General features: G+C 39.3%; 2 protein-coding genes across 3 annotated transcripts in view; one reads left to right on the top strand and one right to left on the bottom strand.

Moving 5' to 3' along the window:
• Positions 1-17,719, top strand: part of RAPGEF2 (Rap guanine nucleotide exchange factor 2) — a 487,682-nt gene that overhangs the window by 86,011 nt on the left and 383,952 nt on the right. The gene's annotated exons all lie outside the window — the stretch shown is intronic.
• C5H4orf45 (chromosome 5 C4orf45 homolog) overlaps positions 1-17,719 on the bottom strand; it is a 132,464-nt gene that overhangs the window by 57,572 nt on the left and 57,173 nt on the right. For both annotated transcript variants that reach the window (XM_050790942.1, XM_050790943.1), the window contains one exon: positions 8,525-8,583. In XM_050790942.1, the coding sequence (XP_050646899.1) occupies positions 8,525-8,583 (59 nt within the window). The remainder of the gene's footprint in view (positions 1-8,524; positions 8,584-17,719) is intronic.

The raw sequence follows: 17,719 nt of genomic DNA, 5'->3' as shown, positions 1-17,719 counted from the left end.
TGTCTGAGGAACCAAGTTCCCATGTGTGAGTTCCTATTGCAGTGAAATGCTTTCCCTAACTAGGTGACTAGCTGAAATATGTCAGGGATGGATGAAAGTTCAGATTGCTCAGTGATTTCAGAATCTTGAGTAGTTTTCCATAGATTCTCACTACAGATGTGGGGTGAAGAAAAAGGGGGAAAATCTTAGACTAGTCTTTCCAAAAGCACTTTGTCTAAATTCCTCTTTCTGACCTGTAAAATGGCAGGGAAATCCAGAATCTATTTACTTTGTACAGCAGACAAACACACTATTTCTACTTTTTGGGTAATTTGGGATTGCTGGTTTGATATTTTAACTTTAAGGATTTGTATTTAGGTATTTCATGTTTGCTGATCCACTGTCTCTGAGGTAAGGAAAATTAACACACTGTGAAAGGAAGTAAAACTTACCAATAAATCAGTACTCCTTGCTTTTTATTTGAAAAGAACATGACTTGAAAAAAAGTTTATGAAATCATGAGTGGAAAGATGATATTGTTTGGCTGTGTCCCCACCCAAATCTCATCTTGAATTGTACTCCCATAATTCCCACATGTTGTGGGAAGGACCCAGTGGGAGATTATTTGAATCATGGAGGTGGTTTCCCCCATACTGTTCTTGTGGTAGTCAATAAGACTCACAAGATATGGTTTTATCAGGGGTTTCCACTTCTGCATCTTTCTCATTCTCTGTTGCCACCACCATGTAAGACCACCTCCTCAGCCATATGGAACTGTAAGTCCAATTAAGCCTCCTTTTCTTCCCAGTCTCAAGTATGTCTTTATAGCAGCATGAAAATGGACTAATACAGTAAATTGGTACCAGGAGTGGGGTGTTGCTGAAAAAATACCCAAAAATGTGGAAGCAACTTTGGAACTGGGTAACAGGCAGAGGTTAGAACAGTTTGGAGGCCTTAGAAGACAACAGGAAAATGTGAGAAAGTTTGGAACTTCCTAGAGACTTGAATGGCTTTGACCAGAAGCCTGATAGCAGTATGGACAATAAGGTCCAGGCTGAGATGGTCTCAGATGGAGATGAGGAACTTGTTGGGAACTGGAACAAAGATGACTCTTGTTAGGTTTCAGCAAAGAGACTAGTGACATTTTGCCCCTGCCCTAGAGATTTGTGGATCTTTGAACTTGAGATGATTTAGGGTATCTGGTGGAAGAAATTTCTAAGCAGCAAAGCATTCAAGATGTGACTTGGGTGCTGCTAAAAGTATTCAGTTTTATAAGGGAAACTGAACATAAAAGTTCAGAAAATTTGCAGCCTGACAATGTGATAGAAAAGAAGAACCCATTTTCTGACAAGAAATTCAAGCTGGCAGTAGAAATTTGCATAAGTAACAAGGAACAGAATGTTAATCCCCAAAACAATGGGGAAAATGTCTCCATGGCATATCAGAGGTCTTCATGACAGCCCCTCCCATCACAGGCCAGAGACTTAGGAGAAAGTCGTTTCATGGGCTGGGTCAAGGGTCCCTGTGCTGTGTGCAGCCTAGGGACTTGATGCCTTGTGTCCCAGCTGCTCCAGCCATGGATGAAAGGGGCCAACACAGAATTTGGGCCGTGGCTTCAGAAGGTGCAAGCCCCAAGCCTTGGCAGCTTCCATGTGGTGCTGAGCCTGTGAGTACACATAAGTCAAGAATGTGTACTTCCGCCTAGTTTTCAGAAGATGCATGGAAACTCCTGGATGCTCAGGCAGTTTTCTGCAGGGCTGGGGTGCCTCCTGGAAAAACTATTAGGAAAGTGTGAAATGGAAATGTGGGGCCAGAGCCCCTACAGAGTCCCTACTGGGGCACTGCCTAGTGGAGCTGTGAGGAGAGGGCCATTGTCCTCCAGACCCCAGAATGGTAAATCCACTGACAGCTTGCACCACTTGCCTGGAAAAGCCACACTCAATGCCAGCCTGTGAAAGCAGTTGAGAGGAAGACTGTACCCTGAAAAGCCACAGGGATGGAGCTACCCAAGACCATGGGAACCCACCTCTTACATCAGTGTGACCTGGATGTAAGACCTGGAGTCGAAGGAGATCATTTTGGAGCTTTATAATTTGACTGCTCCACTGGATTTTGGACTTGTGTGGGCCCTGTAACCTCTTTGTTTTGACCAATTTCTCCCATTTGAACAGCTGTATTTACAATACCTGTACTCACACTGTGTCGAGGAAGTAACTAGCTTGCTTTAGATTTTACAAGCTCATAGTCAGAAGGGACTTGCCTTGTCTCAGATGAAACTTTGGACTATGGACTTTTGGGTTAATGCTGAAATGAGTTAAGACTTTGGGGACTGTTAAGAAGGCATGATTGGTTTTGAAATGTGAGGATATGATATTTGGAGGGGCCAGGGGCAGAATGATATGGTTTGGCTCCATGTCCCCACCCAAATTTCATCTTGAAGTGTACTCCCATAATTCCCATGTGTTGTGGGTGGGGCCTGGTGGGAGATCATTTGAATCACAGGGGGCAGTTTCCCCCATACTGTTCTCGTGGTAGTGAATAAGTCTCACAAGATCTGATGGTTTTATCGGGGGTTTCCACTTTTTCATCTTCCTCATTTTCTCTTGCTGGTACCATGTAAGAAGTACCATCTCCTCCCACCATGATTCTCAGGCCTCCCCAGTCATGTGGAACTGTAAGTCCAATTAAACCTCTTCTTCCCAGGCTCAAGTATGTCTTTATCAGCAGTGTGAAAACAGACTAATACAAAGGAACTACAAGAACACTGTCCCTTTCCAAACTTGTTTGCCTTTAAATCAATGTAGCCTTAGAGAAACCCACTGACTTTGAGACCAATCTCATGGCCAGCAGTTTAATAACACAATAATTACAACTACCAAAATAAGAAGTTGTATTCCAAAGAGCTAAAGAAGTCCTATCTCTGAAAATAGTTTTTCTCAAGTTGAATGACTTAGAAACATCTAGAAAAAAAGATTATCACACAAGAAAGTTTGCTCTCATTAGAAAACAAAAATAGAGGCATTTCTGAAGTTAGCCTTCATATTATTTATTAAAGGCCTAGAAGATAGGGTGGGCTCTTCAGTAATGGTGAGTAGCTCCTGCAGAATCCACTCACCTCTTAGAGAAAAAACAAAAGTCCTGCAAATTTGTCACTTACCAATACATTCTCTTATGACCTCTCTTAATTGGACTATAAACATTCCTCTATTTCCTCCCTATGCTTTTTATTCTGCTTGTTGAAATTAGAAATACTGTAGGTATATATAGGGAAATCCCCAATTGCAAACAGAAGGGATCGTATGAAAACAAATAAATCATCAGGTCACATATCTAGAGAAACTTGGGATATTTAAAACAAGAGTACATTTCCTTTAATTTAAAAAAAAATCAAAATAAAGATTTAAAACACACACACACACAGACACACGCACACAACAAAAACGAGTTAACCTACACCCAATAACTGCACTGTCTCTTCATCAGTGAACCTTGTGCTGAAATCGTTTGTCACATCTATCTGCCTTGAAAATTCTGTGAGCAACCTAAGCGTAAGGGCTCTTCGAACAAATTTTTAAATTCTGAGCACTTAGCACATAGCAAGTCATCATTTCATATTTGCTAACCTACATCTTTATCAGTCTTTAAGATACAATTAATTGTATAACACAACTTTTTTTTTTTTTTTTTTGAGACAGAGTCTTACTCTGTCACCCAGGCTGGAGTGCAGTTCCATGATCTCAGCTCACTGCAACCTCCACCTCTTGGGTTCAAGTGATTCTCCTGCCTCAGTCTCCCAAGTACCTGGGATTGCAGTCACGCACAAACATGCCTGGCTAATTTTTGTGTGTTTTTAGTAGAGATGGGATTTCACTACTTTGGCCAGGCTAGTCTCAAACTCCTGACCTCAGGTGATCTGCCTGCCTTGGCCTCCCAAAATGCTGGGATTACAGGTGTGAGCCACCATGCCCGGCCTGAGCCACTGCGTGCGGCCATTAATTTAATACAGTTTTACACGGGAGGCCAAAAAAAGGGACTACATTTGACCACTGCATTTACAAACAACTATTATAACACTCATCCTGACTTCAAGAATATTAAAATGTAAAAAATATGCCTTCGAACAGAGGAAATCCTGTAATTGTGCTCTAACTGAATTTCTCATGTCATAAACAGAGTGGACTATCGCCTGCATTATGTCAATAGACAAACATTCCTCAGCACGAGTTACACTGACTCAAAGCATCCTACTTTTCCTACACTGCTTTTTCTGAGGCCACTGATCACCTCTAAACATTTGTCTGCCGTGTTTTCCTTGATTTCTCTGTTTCTTTGCATTAAACTCTTCCTCTCAAAATTCTTCACCGGCTGCTATAACCTTCTATAGGAATTGACCTCTAAGGCTCCTTTTCTTCTTCGGTGGCTCCCATTTATCTTGCCCTCAGTGTGGGCATCCCACAAGGCTCAATTCCCTTCATTTCTCAGTTGTCACTAGTGGTTCTCAGCCCTGGCAACACATCACAATCGTTTGTAGAGCTCTTTTAAAATGTCCAAGCTCAAGCTGGGCGTGGTAGCTCACACCTGTAATCCCAGCACTTTGGGAGGCCAAGCAGGTGGATCACCTGAAGTCAGGAGTTTGAGGAACCAGCCTGACCAATATGGTGAAACCCTATCTCTACTGAAAATACAATAATTAGGTGGGCATGATGGTGTAGGCCTGTAGTCCCAGTTATTTGGGAGGTTGAGGCAGGAGAATGGCTTGAACCTGGGAGGCAGAGGCTGCAGTGAGAGGAAATTGCGCCATTGCACTCCAGCCTGGACAACAGAGCAAAACTCTGTCTCAAAAAGATAAATAAATAAAATGTCCAAGTCCAGATCCCAACCCAGATCAATAGGATATGAGCTCTGTGACCCTGGTCATGTGACATCATCTCTGACAATTTCTTCACCTGTAAAATTAAGATAATGTTAAATCTGCTTCATCAGATTGCTGTACACACATGCTTTACTTCCCATCATTATAACGAACATGGTCTCCTCTTTTCTCCATTTACTTAAAGCCCACCTTTCTTTAAAAGCTCAACTGAACTTTCCCCTCCTGGCCCCAGATCTCCATAATCACATTTGTTTTGGCTTGTTTGCAAAGCCCACTGAAAACTCAAGATGGGCCTGTAAAAATGAAATCGTCTCCTGGTTGATCTTTCTTATTTATTTATTTATTTATTCTTGAGATGGAGTCTCGCTCTGTTGCCCAGGCTGGAGTACAGTGGTGTGATCTCGGTTCACCGCAACCTCCACCTCCCGGGTTCAAGTGATTCTCCTGCCTCAGCTTCCCCAGTAGGTGGGATTACAGGTGCAAGCCACCAAGCCTGGCCCTGGCTGATCTTTCTATAGCTGTTCTTATCACCTTCCAATCCCTTCTCCATTCTCCATGTAACATTCCAACATTCCAGAATGATCTTAACAATTAGGATCAGTTTGCTTTCTATTTTAAATCTTCTCATGAATTTTCTTTGTTCTTGTATTTATTAAAATCCAAATTTTCTAACCCAGATCGCAAGGTTCTACAAAATCTGATCCTCATCTCACCACTCTCCCTATTGCTTTCAATACAGTCTGGCAGCACAGGTTGTAATTTGATTACTCTTTCCCACCTCGGGGCCTGGCTCACGCTGTTCTCTCTGCCAGGAATGATCTTGTACTCACCTACCTTTTTGAGACGCAGTTTCTCTGTTGCCCAGGCTGGGGTACAGTGACACCATCTCAGCTCACTGCAACCTCCACCTCCCGGGTTCAAGTGATTCTCTTGCCTCAGCCTCCCGAGTAGCTGGGATTACAGGTACCCACCACTACGCCTGGCTAATTTTTGTACTATTAGTACAGACAGGGCTTCACCATTTTGCCAGGCTGGTCTTGAACTCCTGACCTCAAGCAATCACCCGCCTTGGCCTCCCAAAGTTCTGGGATTACAGGCGTGAGCCACCGCGCCCAGCCTCACCTATCTTTTCAACATCAGCTTAATAATCACTTCCCTCAGTAAACACTTATCTGACCCTCAGTCCAGGTAGGTGCCCTGGGAAAACTTTCTCTTTACATCCTATAAATATTCTTTTATAATGAACTATTTTATCAGAAACTGGATGGATTTGGGTCAGATATTAACTTTTTCTCAATATACCTCTATATTGTTTGATTTGTTGCCATAAGCATGGATTATATTGGTAATTTAAAACATTTGCTTTTAAGTTTGAGAAACAGTATGGTTTGTTATTTATTTTATATTTTTGGAGAAGGGGCTCTGTTGCCAAGGCTGGAGTGTACTGGCATGATCAAGGCTCACTGCAGCCTCGACCTCCTGGGCTCAAGTGTACCTCCCACCTCAGCCTCCTCAGTAGCTGGGACCACATGTGCGCACCACCACTCCTGGCTAATTTTTTAAATTTCTCTTGTAGAGATGGGGATTCTGTGTTGCCCAGGCTGGTCTTAAACTCCTGGGCTCAAGCCATCCTCCCACTTCAGGCTCCTGAATAGCTGAGACAGGCACAGCCACCATGTCCAGTTAGTTTTTTTTTTATTATTTGTAGAGATGGGATTTCATCATGTTGCAAAGGCTAGACTCAAACTCCTGTCCTCAATCGATCCTCCTGCCTCACTGGGCCTCCCTAAGTGCTAGGATTACAGGCATGAGCCACTGTGTCCAGCCAATACATTATTTTTAAAAAGCCATGTTGTTGCTTCAATGTCTGCCTCCTTCCCTAGAATACAAGTTCCAAGAAGGGCATATATTGAGGCTGGCTGGTTCACCATGATGGCCACAGAATCTAACAGTGCTTTGAACCCAGAAGATGCTGAACATATTGAGTGAATGCTGTTGACTGAAAAGAACAAAACATGAAAACTGGTTGGGAGACTCAGCACTAACCTTTACCCAGGAAAAAGATGGCTCTCAGGCCACCTTAGAGAATGCAAAGGGGCAGGGCACACCCGAGCCTGTCTGAGTCAGGGCCCTATTCAAAAGTATCCTGCTAGCAAGGGCTTTGAAACAGGGTAGGTGCTTATAGTCTCACAAAGGAAGCAGTATTCAGGTTATTGGTGTCTGACTAGTTAAATAGGACCCAAGTCAGGAATTATAGATGAGTCCAGGGGGTTGTCAATACAGTTAATTAAAAAAAAATTCTGGCTATAATTTTCTAGTTATTATCTTCATTATTAATTTAGCTTTCAGTATTTGCAAAGTAATTTTGTTATTTTTCTTCATGTATACGCCCAATTTCCTAGTTGAATCTGCAATCTCCTAAATACAAGGTCTCTTTCATAACTATTCTACATCCTCATGACTCAGTTCAACCCACAGCATATTCCCTAAAAATGAATATAGCCAACATTCTTTCATTCAAAGAACATGCTCAGGGCTTTGATGTTTCTCAGATACCCTCCAACAAGTTTTTAATGTTTAAATAAATGCAGCACATTTTCATGCTTTTATCACCAATGCTTGAAGTTTCATTGGTCTTTAATGTTTTTCTTTGCTTGGAAATATTTGATAAGGTAATTGCAGTGGATGTCTGCAATGCTATCTAAACAAATGAAGTAGAATATTTTAATGAGAATATGTGTTATTCATGCTTTAAAGTATACCTGTGTCTTTGTGGCTTTAAATATGGTACCTGCTTAATAAGTTATAGGAATTGCCCACTAAGGTACTTTTTTGTTCTGAAATAACTAATAGGCTTTTGACATGGGGTTTGAAATCTTTTCTCTATTTGATGCAGTTTATGTTGGTATTGTATAGCCACCTCAGGGCTAATAAAATCCAGTGATTTTGCATATGCTAATAGCTAAATCCTTCAACAATTAAAAGTGAAGTAAAATAAGCCCCAGAAATCCTCACCTCCAAAAAGCTATAACAAAGACAATATTCAATCTGCAGTCTTGTGAGAGCAATGCTGATTGATCTTTTCCCTCTTAGGAATCTGAATCGTATGTTATACCTACATGACAAGTCAGCTTTTGCTTGTTTCCTGTAATTTAACATGCCGTGAGCTACCCATGTTTCATTTGGGTCAGAAGCTGCCATAAGATAATGTGAATTGAAGCCATTATGTGACTTTAGTAAGATTATGGTTATTAACCAAGATTACCCATTATGATGGTTTCCAGGCCAACAGCATGAAATGAGTTTTTTATCTGAAAAAAAATTAATATTGTTGTTTCTTCCACAGAGATATTTATAAAGTTAAAGCTAATCTACTAATCCAGTTGCCATTCTTAATAGCTTCTGACTTGCTTCTCTTTTTCCTTACTATATTCTAACAGTTTTTCATTCTAACTCTGCTTACTTTTTTCCTTTCCTCCCCTTAATTAAAATTTAGCAGATAGTTAAGATTTACTGTTTTTATTAGAAATAAAAATTCACAAATTTACAAAAAACATATATGAAATAAAAAGAAAGTGGTAATATACTTACAAGTTTTTAAAAAATGAATCCTGTTACCAGTTTAGGAAAGAAACACACTAATTAATCAAAAATATATTCCTATTTGCTTACCATGGGTTTTGATATCTGTGGGTTATTGAATCAAGAGAAGCTTGACTTAGTTCTTCATACTGTAAAAGGAAGAAAATTAATGTACCATAATTCCAGAGTAAATAGGTGGCAGGTCTAAGTATCCATATTTCTAGTCAAAAAGGAAGTCAGGTTGGGAAATGAAATAGGAAATGTTAAATTCAGTTAAAAGAAGATCAGAGAAGAAGACAATCTTTTGATTCCTGAACAGAGAGGAAAAAAGTACAAGAAGTAAAATAAACAAGACCCTGTGTGCTTTACTTTCCCTTTTTGAAAGGAAGGGTGTTGGGTAGCAAGAAGAGTGTGATGCGTAATCACTTAAGCTGCTTTCCATCTTTATGATTCTATATCTAAATAAGCGAACATTCTAAACTACTGTTGTCATTAGACTCAAACAGGTTACCTCTTTTCACTTTGCTTTCTCCTTACAGAATCAAAAAAATGTGGTCGCAATAACGTACGAAAGAGCTGGATTATAGACAGACTGTGGTAAAGTGTAGATTTGAAAACTCCTTTCAGAAGGGATAATTCAGAGTATTGATAATGTATTTGGTGGCTTAGAGGGGTTCTTAGATTAAAAAGTAATTCCCACCCCCTCCCATGTGCATGGAAATGATCTGTTATTACTGAATGAAAGACTGCTATATACTGACTCCTCTTCTCCAGGAACTGTCAGATGGATGGCACATCTTGTAAATAAGTATGGGGAGTAAAAGTGTCAAATTTATATTGAAAAGCATCTTGGTCTATAATCATTTCTCAGGTTTCTATACTAGGATTGAGAAACCATGACATGAATTATCAAAAAGTATTTCACTTCGGTTGTGGATGCATTTTTTACTTACATTAGTATGGGATGCAATATTCATAACATCTCAAAAAGTGGCAAAATCCTATTATAAAAATGTCAGCATTAAAGGAATGACGTTACTTGGTACTTTTTAAATTCTCTTCTCTCCTCTTCCTTTTCCCTCAAGCTTCAGTTTAGAATAACTTTCCTTATTGACTACCACAGAGTTTATTGTGCTTGAGAAGGCAAATTCATTTATTTGTGTCATCTTCTCAGGGATAAAGACCTGAAACCTTAATCTCTTCAATGTTCACATATCAGTTGAATAAATAAAGGAAGGCACAAGATAAACAAGGTCACTATTCCACAGAAACTTTGAAAATAATCTGCACATAATGGAAAGATCATGGGACAGTTTTTTTCTCAATTGATTCCTGACAGGATTCCCTGAAAATTGACCTTATCCGTTGACTTATAAGTAATTTTATTATCAGCTTCTGGACAAATTTTGCAGGACTTGGATGATCTTTAGTTTTATGCTATTCTTATCTTTAATAACCCAAAATTGCATCTTCTTAATTGGGGAAGACCTTTCTCAGAAACAAAATAACACATCTTTTTTTCCATTCCTCCTATAGAGATCAGTCCCTATAAACAATCTGTTATCTAAAATAAGCTGGTTCTTCTCTATCTTAATTTATTAATGAAATGCATCATGATTTATTTGGACATCTATGCTTGCTGTAGTGTTAAACCTAATAAAATTCAGACTCAGATAAATCATTTTTTTTTACTGGCAAATCATTCCTAAGAGTAAAGATTAGTTTCAAAACCAATTCAATATCTTCATAGAAATGGATAACAATTAGTATATTTTCTATCTTAAATCAGTGAGAACCTTTTACACTTATTTTAAATGTTTTTAACAAAAATAATTACAACTCCAATTTGGATATTTCCTACAGAACAATCTTCAAATAAGTCTATGTATTAACAAAAGGGAAATACCTGCTAACTACATTCACATACCATGAGTTATGCAATTTCTAAAATGAGTAAAAACTGTTAAATTTGAGTTAAATTAATTGTAGACATTTGGGGCACATTCTAGTTAAAAATTTAAATCGTTGCTTAAGACTTTCGCTTTTAATCTCTAAACTCTAGTCTAGTCCTGATACATTTAGGAAGTCTTTTGGGGACTGTTCCTGAGGAATCCTCTTGCTTTGCTGCCATCATCCAAGATGCTTTTCTTAGTATATCCAATTTTTACTTTTCTTACTAGAAAGAACAATTTTCCATCTCTATAACTATGAGGTCTTTCTCACCCGTAGGACGAATACAATGGCAATGTAGTTCGAGAATGCATAGACACTAAGGGTTTTCTTCTGTAGCCTCCTCCTTGGTAACATAGAGCTCTTAGTACCAAACATTTGAGTGGAAAATTCCCTACAGCTATCTTTTCTTATGCTAATGTATTTTTTCCTTCATTTGCCTCAATTTGCAAAATATTACTGTTAACCTCTTAGGTGTCTTTCTTCCCACAGTCTGTGAGAAACATTTCCATGGTTGCAGCAGGGTCACCAAATTGCATAATGTTGCCTATTCTAGACTGGAACTATTACAGGGAGGAAGGGGACATAAAGACCTCTGCATGAATGGAGCATTTGAAATATTCATTTTACATTCAGAGCATGAGTAGAAACAAAACAATTCTTTCTGAAAAATGTTGGTGTTTAAGGCATGGATTCTGTGATGCATTTCTCTTGTTAAAGGAAAAAAAAATGTTCAATGCAGAGACCCATACATACTTCATTTTATGCCACATTATAGATGGCCTAGAGTACCAACATTAATGATATCCTGGTCTCTCTTAACTGTAGTTTTTAAATAATCTGAATTAATTCATCAACTTTCAGCAACAGACTAAACATTGGGTTCTGTGAGTTTGTTCACTGTGACCCCAGTTATCTCTGCTTTCTGGGGAGTATCCAAATAATGAGCAACATAGTCTCTCATGTTTCTAGTGTGCTTATAACACTATAATTTAAAAATCCATGCAGGCAGGAAAATATACTATATAGAGACATTAATATTAGATCCCATTTGTTGAGTATGCTAAGTGCTTTACACATGTCTCAATCCATTTAATAGTACTCTAAGGTATTAGTGTTATCCTGTGGATAGGTAGATTTTTTATTTATTTATTTTTGGAGACAGGGTCTCACTCTGTCACCCAGGCTAGAGTGCAGTGGCACAACCTTGGCTCACTGCAGCCTCTGCCTCCTAAGTTCAAGCAATCCTCCCACCTCAGCCTCCTCAGTAACTGCGACCACAGGTGCCCACCACCATGCCCAGCTAGTAGTGAGAGGGTCTTGCCATGTTGCCCAGGCTGGTCTCAAATTCCTGAGCTCAAGCTATCCACCTGCCTTAGCCTCCCAAAGAGCTGGGATTACAGGTGTGAGTTACTGTTCCCAGCCAGTAGGCAGAATTCTAAAAAAGCACCCAAGATTCTCACCCCCTGGTATACACACGTTCTCTCAGGTATTCAACTCAGAATTCAGGTATTCTCTCAGAATACAAATCTAGGTGCTACTGTGAAGGATTTTGCAGATGTAATTAAAGTCCCAAATCAGCTGACTTGAAAAAAGGGAGATTATTCTCAGTGGGCCTAAGCTAATCAGGAGAGCTCTTAAAAAGACCTAGGCTCTTCTTGGCAAAGGGGATTTGAAGCATGAGAGGGATTTGACAGGAGGGAGACTCTCCACAGCTGGCTTTAAAGATGTGGAGGGGTCAGCTGGTTGCAGTGGCTCACGCCTGTAATCCCAGTACTTTGGGAGGCCAAGGCGGGCAGATCACGAGGTCATGAGATTGAGACCATCCTGGCTGACATGGTGAAACCCCAGCTCTACTGAAAATATAAAAAATTAGCCGGGCATGGTGGCAGGCACCTGTAGTCCCAGCTACTTGGGAGGCTGAGGCAGGAGAATGGCTGAACCCAGGAGGTGGAGCTTGCGATGAGCCGAGATTGCGCCACTGGACTCCAGCCTGGGCAACAGAGCAAGACACCATCTCAAAAAAAAAAAAAAAAAAGATGTGGAGGGGTCATGGAGTGAGGTGCCTGGGTGGCCTCTGAATGTTGAGAATGGCCCCTGGCTGACAATCAGCAAAGAAACAGAAGTAAAACTTCAGCTCTACAACCACGAGGAACTGAAATCTTCCATAACCATATGAACTTGGAAGAGAGCTCCAGCCTCAGATGACTTCACAGCCATAGTTAACACCTTCATCTTTGGGAGATCTGAGTGGAGAGCCCAGTCATGCCATCCCTGGATTTCTGACCTACAGAACTGTGAGCCAATAAATGAGTATTGATTTAAGCTGCTAAATTTGTGGTAATTTGTTATGCAACAGAAAACCAATATATTCCCATTTCATAGGTGGGAAAACTGAGGCATTATAAAAACTGGCATTTGGACTAGCATGGAAGGGTAGAAAAGGGAGAATATAAAAAATTCTTCAACTGGCTATTTTAGCTTGAAAGCCACATTTGATTTTCATTACAGTCATATCAGTCCATTTTCACACTGCTATGAAAATACTCCCTGAGACTGAGTAATTTGTAAAGGAAAGAAGTTTAATTGATCCTCAGTTCCACCTGGCTGGGGAGGCCTCAGGAAACTTACAATCATGGTGGAAAAGGAAGCAGGCATGTCTTACATGGTGGCAGGCAAGAGAGAGGGAAGAGGGAAGCCCCTCATCAAACCATCAGATCTCGTGAGAACTCACCATCAGGAGAACATCATGGGAGAAACCACCCCCACAATCCAATTTTCTCCCACCAGGTCCTTTCCTCGACTGATGGGGATTATAGGGAATTACAATTCTAGATGAGATTTGGATGGGGACACAAAGCCAAACCCTATCAGGCCACAAACATAGATTTGCCCTGAGAAGCAATATGAATGCTAATTGCCTCACTAATTCTCAGAGAAAAGGCATATTTTTCAATGCTGTTGGTGGAAACAAAAAATAAAATAAAACAACAACAACAAAGGTAAATTTTGTTATTTTCTCCCAGTATCCCTCCAAGGAGATAAATATTTTCCTTATTTCATTCTATAATTCAAAATACACCAGGATTTTTTTTTAAAGACTAGAATTAATCTTCTCAGGAATTGTTATGATTTGTAATGAATGACCAGCCATTCTGATATCAGCCCTTTACCCAGAGCTGGCTGATGATTCCTAGCAGGTTCTGAAGTCTGAGTGGACTATTCAAGCAACAGAAAGCTATACAAGTGCTTCCAAGTCACTATGTGTGCTCAGTGCAGAGTTTCTGAAATACCATCAAGGGCCTATTTTGCAACTGTACTCACCCTTGGAGTTTTCTAATGTGCTTGCCACTGTTGTTAATTCTAAGGTCAGAAAGTATGCTCCCAAGTTAATTGTCCAATTAGCTCTACAACCATGGGTTGTAAAACAAGCATTGTGAACATGAGATTTGATATGAAGGAGACTGTGCCCAGTTTCCTTAAGTTTCCATTTTAAAAAAAAAGGTACATAGTTTTGAACGATTTTATTGAATAAGCTGGGAGTGGACTAATTGCCAACCTAATACACACTTAAAAATTCATTACTCTTTATCTGCAACTTGGTCTCTCAACAAAGACACTGCATGAGAATAGAATAGATTCCAGTCTCCATTTCTCATCATTTACTGATAATCATTTACCCCATGATAAGCACTAGAAGATGGTGGGTCGGGGCTGGGATTGATGTTGTCAATACAAAGACACATACAACAGATCTCAGACCTCAAATTGCTTAAAGCCATTGGAATGTGGCTAGGACTGTGTAGTACAATTACTGACAATAATCGCACAAAACTTCCACAAAGAAACTTTCCTATGAATTCTTCCCAAGTGGGTGGTCATAGTGGATTCCTATAGCATATATTTTCAGTGCCATTTCTTCATGCCCAAACACAGAGCTGAGACCATGTAGTGGGGGGCCCCCTATATTTAATGAACTATTCCTAAATTTCCCCAATTAAAGTTCCTTGGTTTCCCAGATTTAATCCTGGGAAAAGAAATCTCCACATTTCTGGTATCATTTGCTATGCATGCTATGCATTTTTGTCAACATAGCTGAGATACCCTGGGAGTGTTGTATATGAATAATAGGGAAAACTACAGTCATAAATTTACAATGATTTAAGAATTTCCTCCAGTGATCTTAAAAAGACAGGATTAATGCCAGATTTAGAAAACAGATGTCCTGGTATTTGATCCACCTGTGCTTGGGATATTGGCTCACACACAAGTTTCAGAATTCTTTGACAATATACTTAACAGCCTAGCTATGGAGTCATACCACACTTTTACTAGCACCTATTCTAAGTTATAGCATCTTTTCTTAGCTTTGTATGTCACTATCATCAAATAACATTTGTTGAAAAATCTATGACATATGCTTAATTACTAACTTTAAGAAGCTTAATTTTTTTAAAGGTGATATTTACATTTAGACACATACTCCAGATATTGTGTCAAGCCTTAACAAGAATTCGTAACTACCACAATGTATTTTTAGCCTGCCTAAATTAAGGGATAAAATTATCTACAAAGCTTTACATTACTTTGAGTTCTTTTTATTTCCTTTTTTCCCCTAAATGTTCACATCCTAACAAATGATGTGACAATTAGGACTTTTGTTTTCCAATTTGCCAAGAATTTTCTAGAAAGTCACCTCTAAAAGAAAGAGGAAGCCCTGTGTTTAGTTGAGAGGCCAGGTAATTGGGGCTGGGATGCCCACGGGAATGTGGCAGCATCGCTGGCTACCAACAGAGAGGCTTCCCATTGCAAACTCATTCCTCTTTGTGGAACTGCTTTGAACACAGTACAGAGAGTACACATCAGTGATACACGCCTCCCTTGATGTTTCCATGGTCTGTTAGGAAAAGGAAGCATCAAACATAAAATTTATTTTCTGGAAATTTAGATATAAGTAAAATTTTATAAGGAAATTGTTTCCTTCAATGTATTTGAGAATCCTATAAAGCAAAGCTTCGTAAAATGGAGAAAATGTAACATCTGCATATAAGGAGGTTAATATATTATTTTCAAGAAAAAGGAGGGTGAAAGAAAACTGTTTCTTCCGCTTCACAGATGGTCAGCATGTGGTACTCTCTCACTAAAGCCTTCTGGTGGTATCATAAGACATCTTACTTTATACAGCCCTTAAGGATGAAAGGTGCTAATGTAATTATTTTTATGTTAAACCACAAACTGTTAGGATGCAAATAACTAGAAAGTAAAAAGTGAGAACTAAACACACACTCATCTGGAAAGAACAGCAAAAAAAAAAAAAAAAAAAAAAAAAAAAGAACCTCCAAAGACACGCCTAATTTTAGAAAAGCTATTTTCTATTTTGCATTTATAACTTAGTTGAAAATGGAAGCTTTATTATGTTTCTAAAATTGTCTCTACTAACAACATCTGGAGATTAGGAATTTTAATAAGACTCAAAACTGGTGGCTCTTTTTATGATTGCTCTAGATGAACCCCAAGGTAAATGAGAATTTGGCGATAAAAATGCAGAAATTCTGAAATATGTATTTTGGTGGTCTACAGACTTATCAACTCCATGCTGGCAATACATTTTCCCCAGATGAATCTGAAAACACTGGAGGACACTGTTGTGTAGGAGCTTGGAAGACTGCATGGAGTTAGTGCAAGGAAAGAGGGTTTGGCCTGGTGAGAACTCACTCTCTTGTTTTTCCCCCCGTAATGCCAATGATTGTATTTGATATGTTTTGAAAGGCAATAAAGTGCTTACAAAATACAAATTCAAAACAACTACTATCAATGTAGTCTTATGTCAAATATGTGGGTGGTATCATCTCTACTTTTTATTATTTTATTTTTTTTGAGAAGGTCTCAAAATTCCAGCCTGGGCAACAGGCTGGAATGCAGTGGTGCAATCTTGGCTCACTGCAACCTCCACTTCCCAGGTTCAAGCGATTCTCCTGCCTCACCCTCCCAAGTAGCTGGGATTACAGGCGCCTGCCACCATGCTCAGCTAATTTTTGTATTTTAGTTGAGACAGGGTTTCACCATGTTGGCCAGGCTGGTCTTGAACTCTTGTCCTCAAATAATCCATCCGCCTCAGCCTCCCAAAATGCTGGGATTATAGGCATAAGCCACCATGCCCAGCCTCTACTATTTATTTTGATATTGTAAATGAAGTATATTGTGTGCAAATGACGCAAAGTGGGACGCTAGGAGACAATGGAACCATGAAGAAACAAACGCATACCTTGTAAGAGAAAGCAAGTAGGTTTGACCCCAGCCTGACCCTGCCTTAGAGGAAAATCACACAACTGTGTATGTTATAAAGTGGCTCCAATCTAATGTTCTGATCTCATTGTCTATCACTGCATTTCCTACATCCTGTATTCCTCCGAGTCCTTGATTTCACATGGCCTGGGTTGAAATCCTGGCTCTATCATTTACTAGCTGTGTGGCCTCAGGCAAGGAACCTCGCCTGTTGATACCTCAGTTTCCTCAGCTGTAAAATCATTACAGTACCCTTCTTATTAAACAATCAATTGTAGCTCTTTTTATGTTTACCTTCTATAAATAAATTCACAGTGAGCAAAATGTCTAATAAACCAACCTCATATCAGTTTATTCCATAGCCATCAAGAAATTCAACATTTCATCAGAAGGCTGTTCAAATGTCCATAAAACCGTCACAAAGCAGCTCTATTTCATGACAGCGGAACTTGTGACAGTTAAAAACGAGGCAGAGATTTCAAAGCCTCAAAATTTTGTTTTTTGTTACCTCATATTACATATAAATATGTTGGTGAGTTCCCATGATTCTCCTTATTACCTCATATAGTTTTTTAAAAATACGTAATATATTGGTTATATGATTAATTGATTTAATATTTTCTTTGGGATCACACCCGTGAAAAGTTAGTCATCACGTCCAGTGTAACATTGTTTCTGTGAGAAAACCAAATGACTTAAATCATTTTGTCACAAGGTCAGAGCACAGGTGCAGAAAATGGACATTAGGAAGCCAGCAGACTCCATTGAGGTTGGGGTTAAAGAAAGGCCAGTGGAGAGGAGACACAACCAACTAAGCAGCAGTTAGAAAAGTTCCTCAGTTTAGCATGAGATTGAAACCAAATAAACTGTTTCAATTGTCTCCATATATTCTTGCAGAAAGAACATATATAGTTTGATAGAGAACAAATCCATTTTTTTAAAGAATGTGCTGCTCTTAAATCTGAGATGATAAAAGTAATGGTCTGTCCTTGTTTATACATACATTTATGATTATTGCATAGTAACCCATGTAAAAGTCAGTAGGAAATA

The sequence above is a fragment of the Macaca thibetana genome, chromosome 5 (assembly GCF_024542745.1).
Source record: "Macaca thibetana thibetana isolate TM-01 chromosome 5, ASM2454274v1, whole genome shotgun sequence".
NCBI lineage: Eukaryota > Metazoa > Chordata > Mammalia > Primates > Cercopithecidae > Macaca > Macaca thibetana.
The sequence above is the reverse complement of the archived record's forward strand: the minus strand, read 5'-3'. Positions and strand labels throughout refer to the sequence as shown.